The 17,408-nt window shown below is 38.1% G+C and overlaps 1 protein-coding gene across 2 annotated transcripts in view; it reads left to right on the forward strand.

Moving 5' to 3' along the window:
* Positions 1-15,229, forward strand: part of pdlim2 (PDZ and LIM domain 2 (mystique)) — an 86,303-nt gene extending 71,074 nt beyond the window's left edge. For both annotated transcript variants that reach the window (XM_039682648.2, XM_089119401.1), the window contains exons 7-10: positions 6,594-6,709; positions 11,597-11,736; positions 11,874-11,985; positions 14,034-15,229. In XM_039682648.2, coding sequence (XP_039538582.2) covers positions 6,594-6,709; positions 11,597-11,736; positions 11,874-11,985; positions 14,034-14,226 — 561 coding nt within the window. In that variant the 3' untranslated portion in view covers positions 14,227-15,229. The remainder of the gene's footprint in view (positions 1-6,593; positions 6,710-11,596; positions 11,737-11,873; positions 11,986-14,033) is intronic.
* The last annotated feature ends 2,179 nt before the right edge of the window (positions 15,230-17,408 follow it).

The raw sequence follows: 17,408 nt of genomic DNA on the forward strand, positions 1-17,408 counted from the left end.
TCGTGGAAATCTAAGGAAGTCTCGTTTCAGGCCAACAAGGTGGGTAACCCTAAAACTGTACTTCAGGTCCTTTTGGCAAGAACACCTAATTCATTGCTCCAATCAGACCAAACCATTCAGTATTTCTAAATGAAACATTGACTACAGCATCTGTAAATCCTGATCTCTTAACTTCTTCGAATAAACTCTCTACATCTCCACGAAGCTCTGCTGAAGACTTGGCTACAGTGAGTGTGCTAAAAACCCCAGTGCCTAATCTAAAAGTGAACAGTGTTTATTTTTCCCCCTGCATGTGCTGCACGGTGTCCTCTGATGCATATTCATGCCATATGTACCACACAAAATTAATCATGCGGCAGGAAGCCCCAAATAAGAGATGTTATGGCTCGTGTGCAAAAGGGAGTTGTCGTGCACAAGTGTGCCACAAGGGTACTAAATCAAAATCATACGTGTGGTTTTTACATTATTATCTTAAACAAACCCGTGGCACGTCACTATAAAAATACTCATTGATAGCTTTGGAAATTGAAACCATTATAAAAAGCAGGCTAAATCTAGTCGCATGCAATTGTGTGCACATTTTTGTATGGAAAAAGCAGAGACTGAGTAAGGATGGGCAGAATAACTACTCATATAAATGAATGAGAGAAAATGTAAAGCTCAATATAACGCAAGTAAGGCAGTCTTACCTTTCAGTTAAAAAGAGCCAATTACTTTTTTTGATCTTTCCCCGTTTTTCATTGTGTAAAACTTTGTCTATATTGAAGCCCTGCACCTCCCATGATGCACTGCTGACCGCAGGACAAATCTGAAATCTAAAGTTTTCATTGAAACATGAAAATCTTGCTTAGTCCCCTAAAGGGGAGGACTAGATAAACATCACCGTGCTGCAATCAAGTGCAATCTTGTGCACAAGCACAGAAGAGGATATGACATATTAGTTGCCTTCGCCTACATGTTATTTAAAAACAAAAAAGTTATGGTAACCATAGTCTAAGAAAATACCATAGTTACTAGAGATATTTTTGGTTAAATGGCTATTTTTTACATTAAAGACATTGGTTACTGTGGTAACATGGTATTTAAAAAAAATAAATGAAACAAACTGACATGTTCTTAACACAGTTTGAAAGAGATCATATTAACATCCTTTTTAACTATTGCATTTTTGTGGACACTGGTTATCATTTTAAGTGTGCATTTGCACAAAACATCTGCATTTTTTTTTTTTTTTGTTGAAATGTTTTAATTTTAATAGTGCGTAATGTAATTAATGTGCATGAGCTCATCCTTCACCATTTTGAGTAATCAGAAGCACTTTTTAAACCGAAGTGCCACCGATAGTCTTGGGGATAGTCTGGTGCATGTGCGTGTTAATGTTTGTGTGTTCAGTGCTGTCCTTGGGATGTTTAGAGGTCCTGATTACGGTAAGGATGAAAGCTAATCAAGCGCACTGACCTGTGCCAGCAGACTTGAGTGTGTGTGTGTGTGTGTTTGGTCTTTTGAGGAAAAGCCTGTGATTGCACATGGACTTCCTTTCCTTTCCTTCTCATAACCTCAGTCCAACACAAACACAGCTTACATCCTCAGACACAGGGCAAGAAGGGAATGCACCCCTTCCCCAGTAAAACAACACTTCACCAACACTATAAATGGTCAAGCACAAATGCGACTGACCTGTTTGGATTTACTTTGCGTTTCATTGGTCACTGAAAAGCCAAGGCCAATTTCAAGTCAATTAATGGAATGGCAAAGGCAAATGCAAACCTTCTCTTCCTTCCGCCTCCATGTCTGAGTCTGTTTGTTTCTCCCATTCTGATCATGTTTGGGTTTGACTGCATTCCTGGCAAGCTTGTCTAGATCCTAATTGTGTGCTGTTGATGGGTACCGCATCTATAAGCAGGCGAGAGCATTGCCAGCTCAGTGAGTTACAGCTGCAAGCCCTCAGCGGGCCATTTGTGTCTACACCCCCTCAAAACAGTGTTAATCTTCTCATACATCTACCTAAGGCCTGGAGAATTCCTCCTCTTTTCACCAGATCCATGTTATATCCAGCTGTCGAGTCCCCTTACTGGATTTTAAGTGTGTTCCTCACGGACTGTTATTATTTCAACCATTTTGCAATATCTTTGAGGATAACTTTAGGCTGCTATCAGACTTGTTTTTTTTTTTTTTTTTGATCCAAACTAAATCCCCCCCAGTGTTTCCCACAGGATTTTGTGAGACTATGGGCAAGTGAACCTTAGTCCATCTTATACATTGTTGTTTTTTTTTAAGTTGTACTTTTAAAATTCAAAGTTGAGTGACCAAATTGACCAGAGTAAAGAGTCTTTGCATTGACGTCTACTTGGAATTTAAAGTGGACTCAAACCTCTCTCTTGTTGTGATAGTGTCTGTCCACATTATATTTACACTGGTGTTTTTGCATAATAAAAATATCCTCTGAAAGACAATAATATATTACTATTGGAAATACAACTACTATTGTAAAACACCAAGGTGTTCCCAGGCCAGCCGGGAGACGTACAGTAGTAGCTCCAGCGTGTCCTAGGTCTTCCCCAGATTCTCCTCTCAGTGAGTTTAGACTCATTTAGTTAAATTGCAGCCTTTTGCAATTTGGTAAGGGCACTACCCTGAGCATCACCCACTTTAATTTTCTTCATTTTCAAACTGTTGCGTTATTTGTTTCTCCATTACCTCATGGCTCTTTCCAGAGATTTGTGCTTGAGTGTATGTGAGAGGAAACACGCTTTCTGCCAATCTGGTCAGATTGTGTTAAGAAACGGCAACATTGATCTGCTTTATTTATTTATTTTTATTTAGGTTGACTTGTTTCTTTTAGGGTGAAACTAACTGATAACAGGTGACAGCTTTATATTACATAATAGGGAAGAAATGAAGGGATAGTGTTGATGGATGAAAATATGAAATATAGAAAAGTCTCTTTTAGAAAAGTATTTTTAGTGGTTGCACTTAGAAAATACCATAAGTGTGCATTGTGTGATTCGCATTGATTGTTGGACCAATTAAGACCTATAACAAAATGCACTGAAATTAATAGTCACATACTTATTGTCAATAAAAATGTGAGAATGAGGTGGGGGGAGAAAAGAAGAAAGCAACACGGTGAGAAAGAGTTCCCAAACTATGGACTTACAAAAACAAATACTTGTAAACTTTTCCATGAAGTTTGTTTAAATGCCTGGATGCCATTTCTGCCATCCAGAAGTTGTTTAGACTACAGGAAACATTTGTTTGGATCCAGGGAAAATATGGGCACTTTCCTTCTTGCAACTTATCCAAATAAACTAATCCATTTTTTTGACTCAGAGAAATGTTCTGAGCACTGAGTAACTCATAAAAACCATAACGATGCTCAAAAATTATTGGAAGTTGACTGTCCTCTTTCATAAGATTGATATTCAACGTGTATATGACTCCCCCTAGTGGTCGGATTCTTAATGTAACCTCTCTGCCTCTCCTCCTGCCCCTTTTCCCTCAATGTCAAACTGTTTGTTTTCCAATTAATCTATTAACAATTGTATGCGTGAAAATTCTAATGTATAAATTTTTTTTAAAATTAATATAGGCCTAATATAGTTAAGTTAGAGTTAGTAAAATAAGCATTTTTTATATAGATATAAAAAAGTTTAAATTTACGTAATTGTTTTATCATATTGAAATATGGCACAATTTTTCTGGCTGCATATTCAAATAATTTTGGAGACTTTGGAGTGGGATTGTGCATTAGTTCATTGTTTCCCCCCTGTATTTGTTGATTTGCTGAGGCACAGTTTACCTCTATTCTTTGTATTCTTACTTCCTATGTGTTTAAAGGGACAATGTGTAGGAATTTCTCCCATCTAGCGGTGAAAATCATATGTCCAGCGCCTCGCTTTTTCAAATGTGCGTTGCATCTACGGTAGCCATTATATACCAAAAAGCTATGACAGGATGTCTTGTAATAGCACTTCGAGTGTTCCTTCGGGTGAACAGGTTTGTTATTTCAAACAAACTACAAATTGACACAACGAACAAATGAATTACTGACTGTGAAAAATATGAACTATTGTTATAAGTAGTTATGCCGCCTTTATTCGTTATATTTTCTGTATAAGTACGTGTATTGTTAGATATCAGCATTAACTTTTAACTATAAATGTTCATCTGTCTATAAAATAAAGTACACAACCAATCAATGAAAACAAAAAGCTTGTAATTACAGTAAGACTGGAACATTGACTTACCTGTTTTTCATGATGGGGTAACTACTTGATAGCCTCCGTTGACCTACCCTCATGGATGATGATGGATAATATATTCTTTGTTTACGAGCGTAAGTCAGATAATTGGCAGAGGTATTTGAACACCATTGAGGACCTATTTATGAAGACAAATAATCGTTTTAAATAATAAAATGCATAAAGTACACATTGTCCATTTTAAAGAATTTTATAATGCAAATCTGTTCTCAGTTGATTTGCTTTAGTGTTTACCGCTAAAACTTTCCAGCAGTGTAACTGATCGTCACAGCAGCTGATAATTGCTTCAAGTGGGCGGAAATGCTCTTGGCTGCACTTTTGTGAAGCTTGATGGATGGAACCAAAAAGCCCCAGGTGGAAGTTGTCATTTTGGAGCTGGCCCGGGAACAGACTCCTCTATTTAGTACAGCTGGTGTCAAAAGAGCTGCCCAGGACGACATCAATCAGCATTAGGGCCAAACATCTGTTAGCATGCCTTCTCCATCACTCTCATCTCTTTCCCAACAGTTCCGGTAGATATGCACGGCCATCAGGAACTCACAAGACCGGCACGAAAAACTTTCCACGCAGCTGCTTCTCTTGTAAAGAGTGAATGTGAAATCGATTGTACTCGGTCTCTGTGGCCAAGAATTCTGCTAAGATCACAGTCAAAGATTATCTGGACACTAAGACCAGCTGAAATGTTGACAGATCTGCATACTTTCAGCTTTAGTCAGAATTAGGAATCAATTTTTCATGAGCAATAAGGTGTTGGAAGTGTGTCTCGTGGTCATATGGAAGGGGCGTACACATCATTTTACGACTAAAAACATTAAACTTTTTATGCCTATGGCCATTCACATGCACGGCAACCAACAGTGTTTTCGGGGCCTGAAAATGCAAACTTTTGAAAACGGGATTCAAAGCGCAAGTTTTTGAAAACAATACCTTTATTGTCTCTGTGTTAAAGGGTTAGTTCACCCAAATATGAAGATTCTGTCAGTATTTACTCACCCTCATGTTGTTCCAAACCTCAATGTGTTTATTTGTTCTGCTGAACACAAAGGAAGGTATTTGGAAGAATTTTTTAATAAAAAAGATCTCATTCCCCATTGACTTCCACACTCTCAGAAAAAAAGGTATGAAAGCTGTCACTGGGCCGGTACCTTTTCAAAAGGTACACTTTTGTACCTAAAGGGTGCATATTGGTACCTTGATGGTACATATTTGTACCTTTAGGTACAAAAGTGTACCTTTTTGAAAAGGTACCGCCCCAGTGACAGCTTTCATACCTTTTTTTCTGACAGTGATAGTATGTATTTTTCCTACTATGGTAGTCAATGGGGAATGAGATCTGTTTGATTAAAACATTCTTCCAAATATCTTCCTTTCTGTACAGCAGAACAAATAAACACATAGAGGTTTGGAACAACATGAGGGTGAGTAAATACTGACAGAATTTTCATTTTGGGGTGAACTAACGCTTTAACTACAAAAAAACGTTATTGTGAAAAACGGTCATGAATAAAGCTTTGTAGTCGGTTTCCTGGATCCATGTGAAAGGGAATGGTTTTGACAACGTTGTCGGCTGTACGCAAAAAAAAAAAAACAAACAAAAAAAAAACCGCAGGAATAACTTTTCCGGTTTCACGTTGTTGTCATGTAAGCATACTCAAAACGCAGTTCCTGGAGGGCCACAGTTCTACCATAGGGCCATTAGCTTCAACCCTAATTAAAAGCACCTGATCCAGCTAATCAAGTCCTTCAGGCTTATTTGAAAATTACAGGTTATGAGTGTTGAAGCAGGGTTGGAACTAAACTCTGCAGGGCTGCGGCTTTCCAGGAAGTTTTGCACCCCTGGTGTAGGTATCCGTTTCTCCCACCTGCTCTGTTTTATGATCTTAGTCCTCCTGTTTGTGTTCTGTCTCCACATTAATTATTCTTTTAAATGGTCTCTCGTTTATCAAATCATGTCCCATGAGGAATTTGCCTGTACAATGTCTAACTAGAACAATTAAAGAATTCTTCATTTTCACATGTGTGGGATCCAATCTGGGATAGGGATCTCATCATCATCTTAAACATCCATTATGGGGATTTTGGTATAGTGTGACTAGGGTGGCAATATTTCTGGCCTTTGGACTGAGCTTACGCACACTTACAAGGTTGCTTAACCCCAGACATCTCTAAGCAACTGCAGGTGCCTCAGCATGGGGTATGAGACCGAGGGAAGATCCTGGGATTTTTCCGACATCTGCTGAGCATACACACACAATCTTAGGGATGTACAGCTAATACTGACACTGCAAAGTGCGTTATTCTGACCTGTCCTATGTTCTGTGTATTCTGTAGGAGATCTCTTCCGTGGATTTCCGCAGTAACTCCGTATCAAGTCGGACTCCAACTCCCCCTGGGCGATACTCTCCACACAGTCCCATCGGAGAGCCTCCTGTTTCCCCTAGACGCAGGTACATATGGCCTTGTTTCTCCTCTCAGGTCACCCAGAAGAACATTTTAATCTACGTTGCCAACAAAATTATTATTACATTTTACAAATTAATATGTGATACGGAAATAAATTGCATACAGTATTTAATTATTTAAGATTATATCTTTAAAATGAGAATAAGAAGATTAAGTTAGATTCAATTGCATAGTTTTTTTTTTTTTTTTTTTCATAATGTATTAAAATCAGTTAACAGTTCTCAGAGCAGATTTATTTTGGCTCCTTCTGTCAGATGACCAAATGACTCGCACTACATGGCTAATGCCCCAAAAATGCATTTACTTTACTTACTCACTTTGACTTGCTTTTTAGAAATGGATTATATTATTTCTGCCCCTAATTCCCCCCCCCACCCGTCTCCGTCTTCTACATACCAATAACTCCACCCCCCTTTTGCTCAACCAATAGGAAAATGTTGAAAATATTAACTACACCCCTTTTCTGCTGTTAACCAATACTAGGCAGCCTAAAGTCACACCTTTCAGACTGAAACTCTCAACTTTCTCACATCTTGTCAAGACTCGACAGAGTGTGTGTGTGTGTGTGTGTGCGTGCGCGTGTTTGTTGGAGTTTTAGGTGTGTGTGTGTGTTTGTGCAGTTGTCACTGTAGGCTCTGTTCTTGTTGTTCCAACAAGAGTTGAACTAGTTGGATAGGAATTTGTCTTTGTTAGCTTTTGAGGTAAGTCCAAACTATTCAGACATCTTCCTCGAACTTACATGGCAAATGACACGCTAGTCTGCAGGGGAAGATGAAATATGGTAATGTGAGACTAGCGCTCCGCTCTGTTCTCTGCACTGTAATGTAATGATGCTGTGTCGACTGTTTTCACTTTTCAGTCTGAAGCCTGTTTAGCAAGATTGTAATCATATTTCAGCTGTGGGGGGTTTCAGATGGATGTTCTTTCTATGCATGTGTCGTCTTTACTTCAGTAACTGGTGCTGTTTAAATATTCAGAATGAGAAAAATGAATACTTCCCCACTGCAGTGCTCATTTATGTCAGGGGATTGTGCATGCAAAATGAGGGGGACAACCGGTTTCTTTGACCTATTCTATAACCTACTCTTTGGTCCCAGCCAGTTGAGGTGGCGCACACATAAAAATGTTGTCCTGTGCCCCGTGAATTTAGACGTCGACCCTGAGAGGTTCTGGGAGAGTTTTCAGCGGAATCTCAAACTCACTGTCTGGTTTTAATTTGAACCATGTCTCATTGAACAGCCTGCATGAAGATAGTGAACATGCCATTTATTTGGAGATTTATAGTGTATTTAGATGTTTTTTCCCCAGTAATGACCATTCCAAATGCTCCTTTCTTTTAATTTTTGGTCATTTCTTGGACTACTTTTTCTCCAGTACCATATGGTTGCACACATTTCAACACGCAAACAGTCATGTCAGTTATGAGATGCTGTCATGCTGGTTTCTTGTGACAACTGCACCCAGAAACTCAATAAAACCCTCATGACGGACACTTTTAATCTCATTTGACACTGATAATGTAATTTTCCACCTCTGTTTGACGTTACAGTAATTAGCATTCACCTTTTGTCAGGGCAAAAGTCCTGTTGGATTGTTTTGGCTACTGGTTAATCATTTCTCACCCCATGTCATGGCCTTTGCACAACACAGAAATCCTGATAACATTTGTTTTGACAGCTAACTCATTAGCAAACTATCACAAGGCCAATCCTGTTAATCCTGTTTAAAAAAAAAAGGAACGACAGTAGGAACCAGATTAAACAAAATGTATTCAAACAAACATAATATTTCATCGAGGCAAAACTGGTGAATACAGACATCCAGGGTTTGAAATTAACTTTTTTTTTATCCACCGGCCAATTTGACTTCTAAATTAAGTTACCGGCCATTCAGAATCTTTTTTTTAATTATAATTATACACATATATACTGTATATGGATTTCATAATTCATTTCTTTTTCAAACAATCCTGTCATCCAGCATCTCCTCCCTTCATCTTTCATCCTCATCACCAAAAATGTGTTTTAGGTGGACCGATCAATACAGTACAAAGTGAATACAGTACAAAAATGTCTTTTGTTTAACCAAATGCTTTTTAATCTTCGCTATTGCTTCAATGCAAATGAACAAGCACGTCGTTATTTGTTGCGTAGTGATTGGCATGTTCAAGTAAGCCAGGTACTGTATGTGCAGATTCTGTGCTATGAGCTGTTTTTAATAGATCTCGATGACTCAAGAGTTGAGTATTTGACTTACACAAACTTCCCCAGCAAAGCAAGTAAACATAACACGCCAAATTGGAAAGTGAATTGACTGCGTTACCCACCACAGTTGATTTTTACCCGCATTTTTAATTTCAAACCCTGCAGACATGGGCAAGGAATGCAAACAAAGCTGACAAGCACACATGTAACATCCATAGAAGGACAACATCAGACAAAGAACATGAGAGGGGTGATTGGCTAACAAGACATACAGTACTAGGAACAATCAGGAGCTAATTAGACAGGGAAGGGAAACCAAACACAGGAGTGAACACAGAAACAAATGGGGACATAGAATAGACTTCAACATAAATCCTTTACTAGACTGGGATCATGAGACAGACTCTCACTCTATAGCCCAGGTTATACATCCTCTGATATGCAGTAAGTCTTCACTGGTTTATTAAATGCTGAAAGAGCAGGTTTCGAATGTGATAAAGAATCATACCACTTAAACATACCATATAAACTTGGGTGATATTACTTCTCGTTTGGTGTATGTGAACACTCCCCAATACTGCATTTATTTAATTGAAAAAACAGTAATTTGTTAAATTTCATTTCAAAAAGTTCTATTTTACTATAGAATGTAATTTATTCATTCAGTGGTAGAAGCTGAATTTTACATTTTTCCTTTCAGTTGTTTTAATGATTTGTTGCTTAGCAAAAACTTTTTAACGTTGATTTTTTTTTTTCGTAAAAAAAACAAAACAGTTTTGAACAGTTGTGTATGTTTATGGGTAAAGTTTATTCTCATGCATGCATGTTTTCCACTAGGCTTTATGGTTTGTTTGTATGGCAAAGGTCCAATATGTGTAAAGCAGTTATAGGATGCCCATGTGTGCAAGAAAGCTCTGTTTATGACTATACATAAAAATGCAGCCATAAACCTCCCGCTGGACGGCTACTGTAACTGCACTCCAATCAGCCCATTAAAGGGTTAGTTCACCCAAAAATGAAAATTAAGTCATTAATTACTCACCCCCATGCTGTACCAACCCCGTAAGACCTTCGTTCATCTTCGGAACACAAATAAAGATATTTTTGATTGAATCTGAGAGCTGGATCAGTCCTACATAGACTGCCTAAGGGACTGGCTCTTGACGGCCCAGAAAGACATTAAAGAAAAGGTTTAAATATTCCATGTGCCTACAGCGGCTCAATTATAAGTTTATCAAGCGACGAGACTACTTTTTGTGCGAAAAAAACATAAATAACAACTTTATTCCACTATTCCATTACTTCCTTATGGGCGCATGCGCGAGAACTGAGACGAGGACGTTCTCATTCGTCTACTTCTTGTTACCGGCTGCTCACCGCTTAGGAGTTTTACCGCCCCCTACCGTATAAGATGATGTGCTGATATAGCTGGAAGCGCAAAACTTTCTGTTTACAAGCAGAGGAAGATGCGCGCTGTACATACGCTTTTCAATTTGCATATTTTCCGCACTACAAGGTGCACTTAAAAGCCTTTAATCTTCTCAAAAAACGACAGTGTTCCTTATAATCCGGAGCGCCTTATATATGGATCATCATTTTATACGGTAGGTGGCGGTAATACTCCTAATCGGTGAGCAGCCGGTAACAAGAAGTAGACGAATGAGAACGTCCTCGTCTCAGTTCTCGCGCATGCGCCCATAAGGAAGTAATGGAATAGTGGAATAAAGTCGTTATTGATGTTTTTTTCGCACAAAAAGTAGTCTCGTCGCTTGATAAACTTATAATTGAGCCACTGTAGTCACATGGAATATTCAAACCTTTTCTTTAATGACTTTATGGGCTGTCAAGAGCCAGTCCCTTAGGCAGTCTATATAGGACTGATCTACCTCTCAGATTCAATCAAAAATATCTTTATTTGTGTTCCGAAGATGAACGAAGGTCTTACGGGGTTGGTACAGCATGGGGGTGAGTAATTAATGACTTAATTTTCATTTTTGGGTGAACTAACCCTTTAACCCTGTCATCCTAAAACACACACCATTTCTCAAAGCCCCACTCATATTCTACCCCAATCTTTTTACTCCAAGTACAGTCTGCTAATTGCTGCATTCAGAGAGATTAGGGTCAACTAGAAGAACAATGGAGAGAAAATAGTCTTATACTTTGATGGGAACATTACATGTTGAGATTTAGTTAATACAGAGATCACTGCTACCAATGAATTTGGAAAGGCACATTTTTATCTGTTTTTCCATAATGCAAAAATACCTAATTACCTAACACACCGTAGATTTTTAATGTGAAATCTGTCATAAAGAATATTGAAGTTGGAGTCTTTGTAAGATTGGTTTCTTGATGCTCAAAATAGAGCAGCCGACATTTATAAGCTATCCGTAGACTCGGAATCACTTAAGTTGCCATGAAAGCATAAGCACTTTTGCCTTAAAGGCATCTGTAATCATACCTCTTCTGTAGTACAAAATCAGGACTGATCCCTCCATAATGTTACACTAATGCGTGTATATTTTCGACATAATTCAAAGATGGAGATGGAAGATTACCCAGGCCCTTCATTCTTACAACAGATATACACATCACTGTTCGGTTGTGTTTTTAAGGTGGTGTCAAGTTTACCTTGTAGATGAATGAACTCTTGCTCTCTTTCAGCTCAGACTTCGCCATGCAGAGGTTTGACAGAGAATCAGAGGTGTACAAGATGATTCAGGAGAACAAAGAATCGCGTGCGGCTCCTCGCCAATCCAACACCTTCAAGATGCTGCAGGAGGTGCTGGAAGCTGATGAGAAAGGTTTGTAAGACCGCATAAAAAGAGTGCTTTGGGAAATTATTGCCACAGTCTAGTTCACATTTTTTTTACAATTGTTCCGAAATTATCGAAACAATAATAACCCTCCAGGCGCTGTCATTTTATTTTTGTATTCACAGAGGGTGCCATCCTTTTTCCAAGCAAGTTGACACCAAGCCCTTCCAAGGTCACGTCCTCTGTTTCTGGAGTGCAGAAATACCACACCTGTGAAAAATGTGGCACCAGTATTGTGTAAGATAAAAAGTCTGAATCCATGTTTCTGCACACACTTCATTGTACTGCATGTCCAACGCATTCTCATCCTAGGGCGTCGTATAGTGACACTTTTGAAATTTCGTCTAAATCCAATGCACGTGGCACCCTTTAGCGTCAATATAACACGCACAGATATTTGTTCGGTTATGGGTAGGTTTAGTTTTGGGGTAGGGTTAGGGTTAGACCACTAGGAGGCGCCTTCTGGCCCATATATATTTGTGTCTCATATTTACAGTAAAGGATGCCATGCGCATTGGATGTAGACGAAATGTCCAAAGCGTCAGTGTATGACGCCTTGGGATGAGAACGGGCTGGTATGTTCTTTGCACAGGCACGCTGGGATTGCCTAAGAGGTTAATGAGCTGGTAACTTGAGTGATATGTGATGTTTAGCCTTTAGGGAAGAATCGTTCTCATCATCTTTTCAAGTTTATTAAAGTTGATGATTGAGGACGACTGAGACAAAACAATCTTTTTCATTTGTATATTACCATGTGAGAATTACTCTACAAGTTACTCTTGTATATTACCATGTGAGAAACACCTTCATAAAGTGAGACAAACACTTTTCAAAACCTAGACAGTATTTTAAAGGGATAGTTCACTTTGAAATTAATGTTTGATATGTTTTAGCTTACCTCAAGGGCATCCAAGATGTAGGCGTCTTTGTTTCCACAGTATTTTAAATTTTGATATTTTTCAGTCAAACCGTTGTTGTCTATCAGTCATACACTGGAGGTGAAGGGGGTCCACCAAAGAGCATGCACAGAGAAGTCAAAATTAAACATGATTTAATAACTTGTACATGTAAGTACACATTGATGGCCTAAGACACGAAACGAGCGGTTTGTGTGAGAAAACGAACAGTATTTATATCGTTTTTATCTCGTGTAATCACAGTGACGTCTAAGTGATCTGAATCAGTTGTGCAATGTCCAACTGAACCGAACTGAATCAGTCCAATGTTACGCTGGAAGTGATCGCTTGCGTGTGATGTCACTCAATATTTACACGGAGATTTCGGAAGTTTTACCTTTTACTAAACATATTTAGATATACCGAAATCGTCTTCCATTGCGGTTTCCCGTATATCTAAATATGTTTAGTGAAAGATAAAACTTCCGAAATCTCTCTATAAACAAAGAGTGACGTAGGCGCGCAAGCGATCACTTCCAGCGCATGTGCAGACCGAAGTGCCCGTGCCGTCAGATCATTTTGTCATGGCTATGATTACAAGAGGTAAAAACTATATAAATACTGTTCGTTTTCTCACACAAACCGCTCGTTTCGTGTCTTAGGCCATCAATGTGTACTTTCGTTTACGAGTTATTAAATCATGTTTAATTTTGACTTCTCTTGTGCATGCTCTTTGGTGGACCCCCTTAGCCTCCAGTGTATGACTGATAGACAACAACGGTTTGACTGAAAAATGTCAAAATTAAAAATACTGCGGAAACAAAGACACCTACATCTTGGATGTCTTTGAGGTAAGCTAAAACATATCAAACATTTTCAAAGTGAACAATCCCTTTAAGGCACCTTGGGTGTTGTCCTCAAGAACATTGTTTCAAAAGGTTCCACCTTTTGACAACAATCTAATTTACTTCAGTGCTGTTCAAAAGGCATCCCATAAAGCACCTTATTCTTAACTTGGTTCACACACTACCAGATTTTCAAGTTATTCAGAACACAACAAATTAACACAGAAACTTGTGCTTTATTGCTAGGAGATGCCTGTAAAATGAAAACAATCTGTTCTAAAATCAATTCAAAATATCAAACATGTTTGATATCCTCCAACTGGATGGGATCAGAGTTTGAAGCTAAAGAAATGGGTGTCTGTGCCCATCATACACTAAATCTGTCAACTCTGACTGCTCAAAATCTGTAGACTGGCTCTCATTTTCGGCAACTAGCATCAACCAGGCTATAAATCAGGCAAAAGTCGTCTAGGGCTAGGCAAATGCTGAGTTATAGAACAGACCTTGTGTTCAGTGACTTTAAAAGTTATATTTCTCGTTTCAGCACTCAGGCTGTGAGGATCACAGATGACTGTTTCCGTCATCCAGAGTGCTACACCTGTACAGAATGTGGACTCAACCTAAAGATGCGCGGTCACTTTTGGGTGGAGGACAACATGTTCTGTGAGAAACACGCCAGGGAAAGATACCTGGCTCCCAGCGGTAGCCCTCGCTCTGTTGTGTCCCCACACCACTGAGACGCCAGTCAGCCGCCCTCCTGACACCACCTCCAACTCCTCTAGTTGGCTAGGAGCATAGGGAGGAGAAGATGATTTCATTGTTACGTTTTCCAATGTGAGCCAAATAAGAGTGGTTTGGCCTAATGTCACTTGAAGCTTTGGGACCTGGCACAGTTAAGTCTTCTCCTCCAGGTATTGTTACACCACACAACTAGAGACTATTGGATTTGGAAGGGGGCGTCTGCATTAGACTGTGTGCTATTTCTATAACAGTCAGCATATTGCAGTTGAATTTCTACATTGCCTGCCACTTCCACATGTTGTATTATGCTTAGAAAACAGCTTGTTTCGATAGACATTTAACTTGGGTTTATCTTAAATAGTTTGTATTTTTGGCTGCAATTTGTAGAGCTTTTCCATAAACCGTGACTCAAATGGTTTGATGCTACAAGTGGGCATCAGCAGCGCTAATGCATACAGGACTGGTTTCCTTGGTGTGTTTGTGTGTGTGAATAGTTGCAAATGGTTTCATATATTTCAGTTTGCACCTGTTTGAAGGGTTTGATGATTACTTGGAAGTGATTCTTAGTTTGATGAATATTTCTCCCTTCATAGAATGAAACTATCATCCACAACAAATCCTCCATCCACGCGCATTTAGTTTATTTGCCATTTGCTTGGTATTTGTTTGTAATGAGGGAAATCTAAGAAATTACGAAAAATATGTGTAAATATGTTTATTGTTCACCTTAAACTGTATTTGGATTGAGCGGAGGGTTTTGCACGCACTTGTTTGTGTTCAGGGTTGCATGTTTCATTTTGACTGTATTGTTTATTTTTGGGTGATAGAGGTTTGATCATGCTCAGATACACGGCTGTGTCCTTTGAATGTAGGAGAAAAGAGTATCGGAGTGAAAACATCAGGCCAAGGTTAGATGAATTGTGAATCCTCACATTGTGTTTGTAGGGTTGCCTCTCTTTACCTTTTCCGTTTCAAATAAAAACTTTGATAATCAGCGGATGAATTGTGTTTTGTCAATTTTACTTCATTAGGGTATTTTGTTTAAATTCCATATTAATTTGCCCATTTTGTTTAAAGGGGTGGTTTACTGCTTTTTTTTTTTCTTTGCATGATTGTGTTTATGGGGTGCAATATAACATGTATTTGTGTTTTTCTTTTTTAAAAAGTCTTATTTTTCATAAATTTCACCTTTATTGTAAGCCGCATTCTCCAGTTGACTTCCTGAGTCTATAAAACCACTCCCTCGGAAACAGGCAATGGGCTCAGATTGGTTAGTTTGGGCCAGTGTGTACCTAACCGTAACCTAACAGTTCTACTGAAAGTTTACTACAGTGTACTAATACTAGTTAGTTAAAGGGTTAGTTCACTCAAAAATGAAAATTAAGTCATTAATTACTCACCCCCATGCTGTACCAACCCCGTAAGACCTTCGTTCATCTTCGGAACACAAATGAAGATATTTTTTATTAAATTTGAGAGGTGGATCACTACCACATAGACTTCCGGGATTGGCTCTTGACGGCCCAGAAAGTCAATGAAGAAAATGTTTAAATATTCCATGTGACTACAGTGGCTCAACTATAAGTTTACGAGAATACTTTTTGTGCGAAAAAACAAACAAAAATAACGACTTTATTCGACTATTAATTTTCTTCCTTGTAGGCCAGAAACGAGACTTCAAGAGATTTCCACGACACATGCGCGAGAATTGCGATCTCCTTCAACTACTTCAGTTCAGTTCTCGCGCATGCGTCGTGGAAATCTCTTGAACTCTCGTCTCAGGCCTACAAGGAAGAAAATTAATAGTCGAATAAAGTACACATGGAATAATAGTCACATGGAATATTTAAAAATTTTCTTCATTGACTTTCTGGGCCGTCAAGTGTCATTCCCTTAGGTAGCCTATAGGTGGTAGTGATCCACCTCTCAAATTTAATCAAAAATATCTTCATTTGTGTTCCGAAGATGAACGAAGGTCTTGCGGGGTTGGTGCAGCATGGGGGTGAGTAATTAATGAGTTAATTTTCATTTTTGGGTGAACTAACCCTTTAACATGTCATTTAGTAGTAAAGTTACTATAGTTATTAGACTGTCTAAAGTCAACTATCAAAATAAGGTGGAACCAAAAAGTATTTACTCTATTTTACTCTAAAAAGTATTTAATTTCTTTTAATTACTTTCAAAATCCCATATCAATCTCAACCAGCTGAATAATACAAGGATAGACATGAATCTGTTTTAATTCTTTCAAATAAATACTATAAAATTGCATGAATTATCCTTAAACTGACCAAGGTGGAGAAGGTTACATTATAAAACTGAATTTCTGTGAGAGCACCTAATATGTCTGAGGTTAGTTCTGCTAACAAGTATCACTATCAAGTAGTCAGGCCCTCACAGGCCTCCTTGAAGGCCAACGAGTTGGATGTCCAGAGTTGTTGTATGTACACTGTTGTACACTGATATATTTGAAGATTGTTAATTAATTACTAAACTGAACAGCCGAGTAATGACTCTACTGTCTTATCTTACAGAATTAAATCATTTTCATCATTGATTGTCACTGTAAAACTGCTTTGAAGTAACCTGTATGTATTATAACCTACAACCTATATATTATAAATCATTATGATTGTCTTAACTTTTAAAAACGAAAATTGCTTTTAGTTTTTGTTAGTTATATTTACTTTTTCATTACTAAGATATAGCTGCTTATACAAGTAAGACACCAATGAAACATACACACAAGTACAAATAAAGGGGAGGACAAAAACAGCAAAACATAGAGATGTATAGATATACAAAAATTTTTATTCAATAATAATAATAATAATAATTAATTATTTACATATGGCACATTTCAGACACAAAATGTTGTTCTAAGTGCTTTACATGATCAATTGCACAGATGAATATCAACAGCAAAAAAACTGCATTACACAATCTTAAAGTTGGTGGAATATAATTAATGTGAGAGTAAAAAGTGCATTACAATAATCAAGCCTCCTTGAGATAAGAGCATGAATTCATTTTTCTGGCATGAAGAGCATGAATTAATCTTTCTAGTTTAAAAAAAGGAACAATTTTAGCTATGTTTTCTAAGTAAAAGAATGAAGATTGTTACCTTATTAATTTGCGAGTTAAAACCTATCTGAGTCTAAAATAAGGCCCCAAGACT

The sequence above is a fragment of the Pimephales promelas genome, chromosome 14, assembly GCF_988280905.1.
Source record: "Pimephales promelas chromosome 14, fPimPro1.hap1.1, whole genome shotgun sequence".
NCBI classification, from domain to species: domain Eukaryota; kingdom Metazoa; phylum Chordata; class Actinopteri; order Cypriniformes; family Leuciscidae; genus Pimephales; species Pimephales promelas.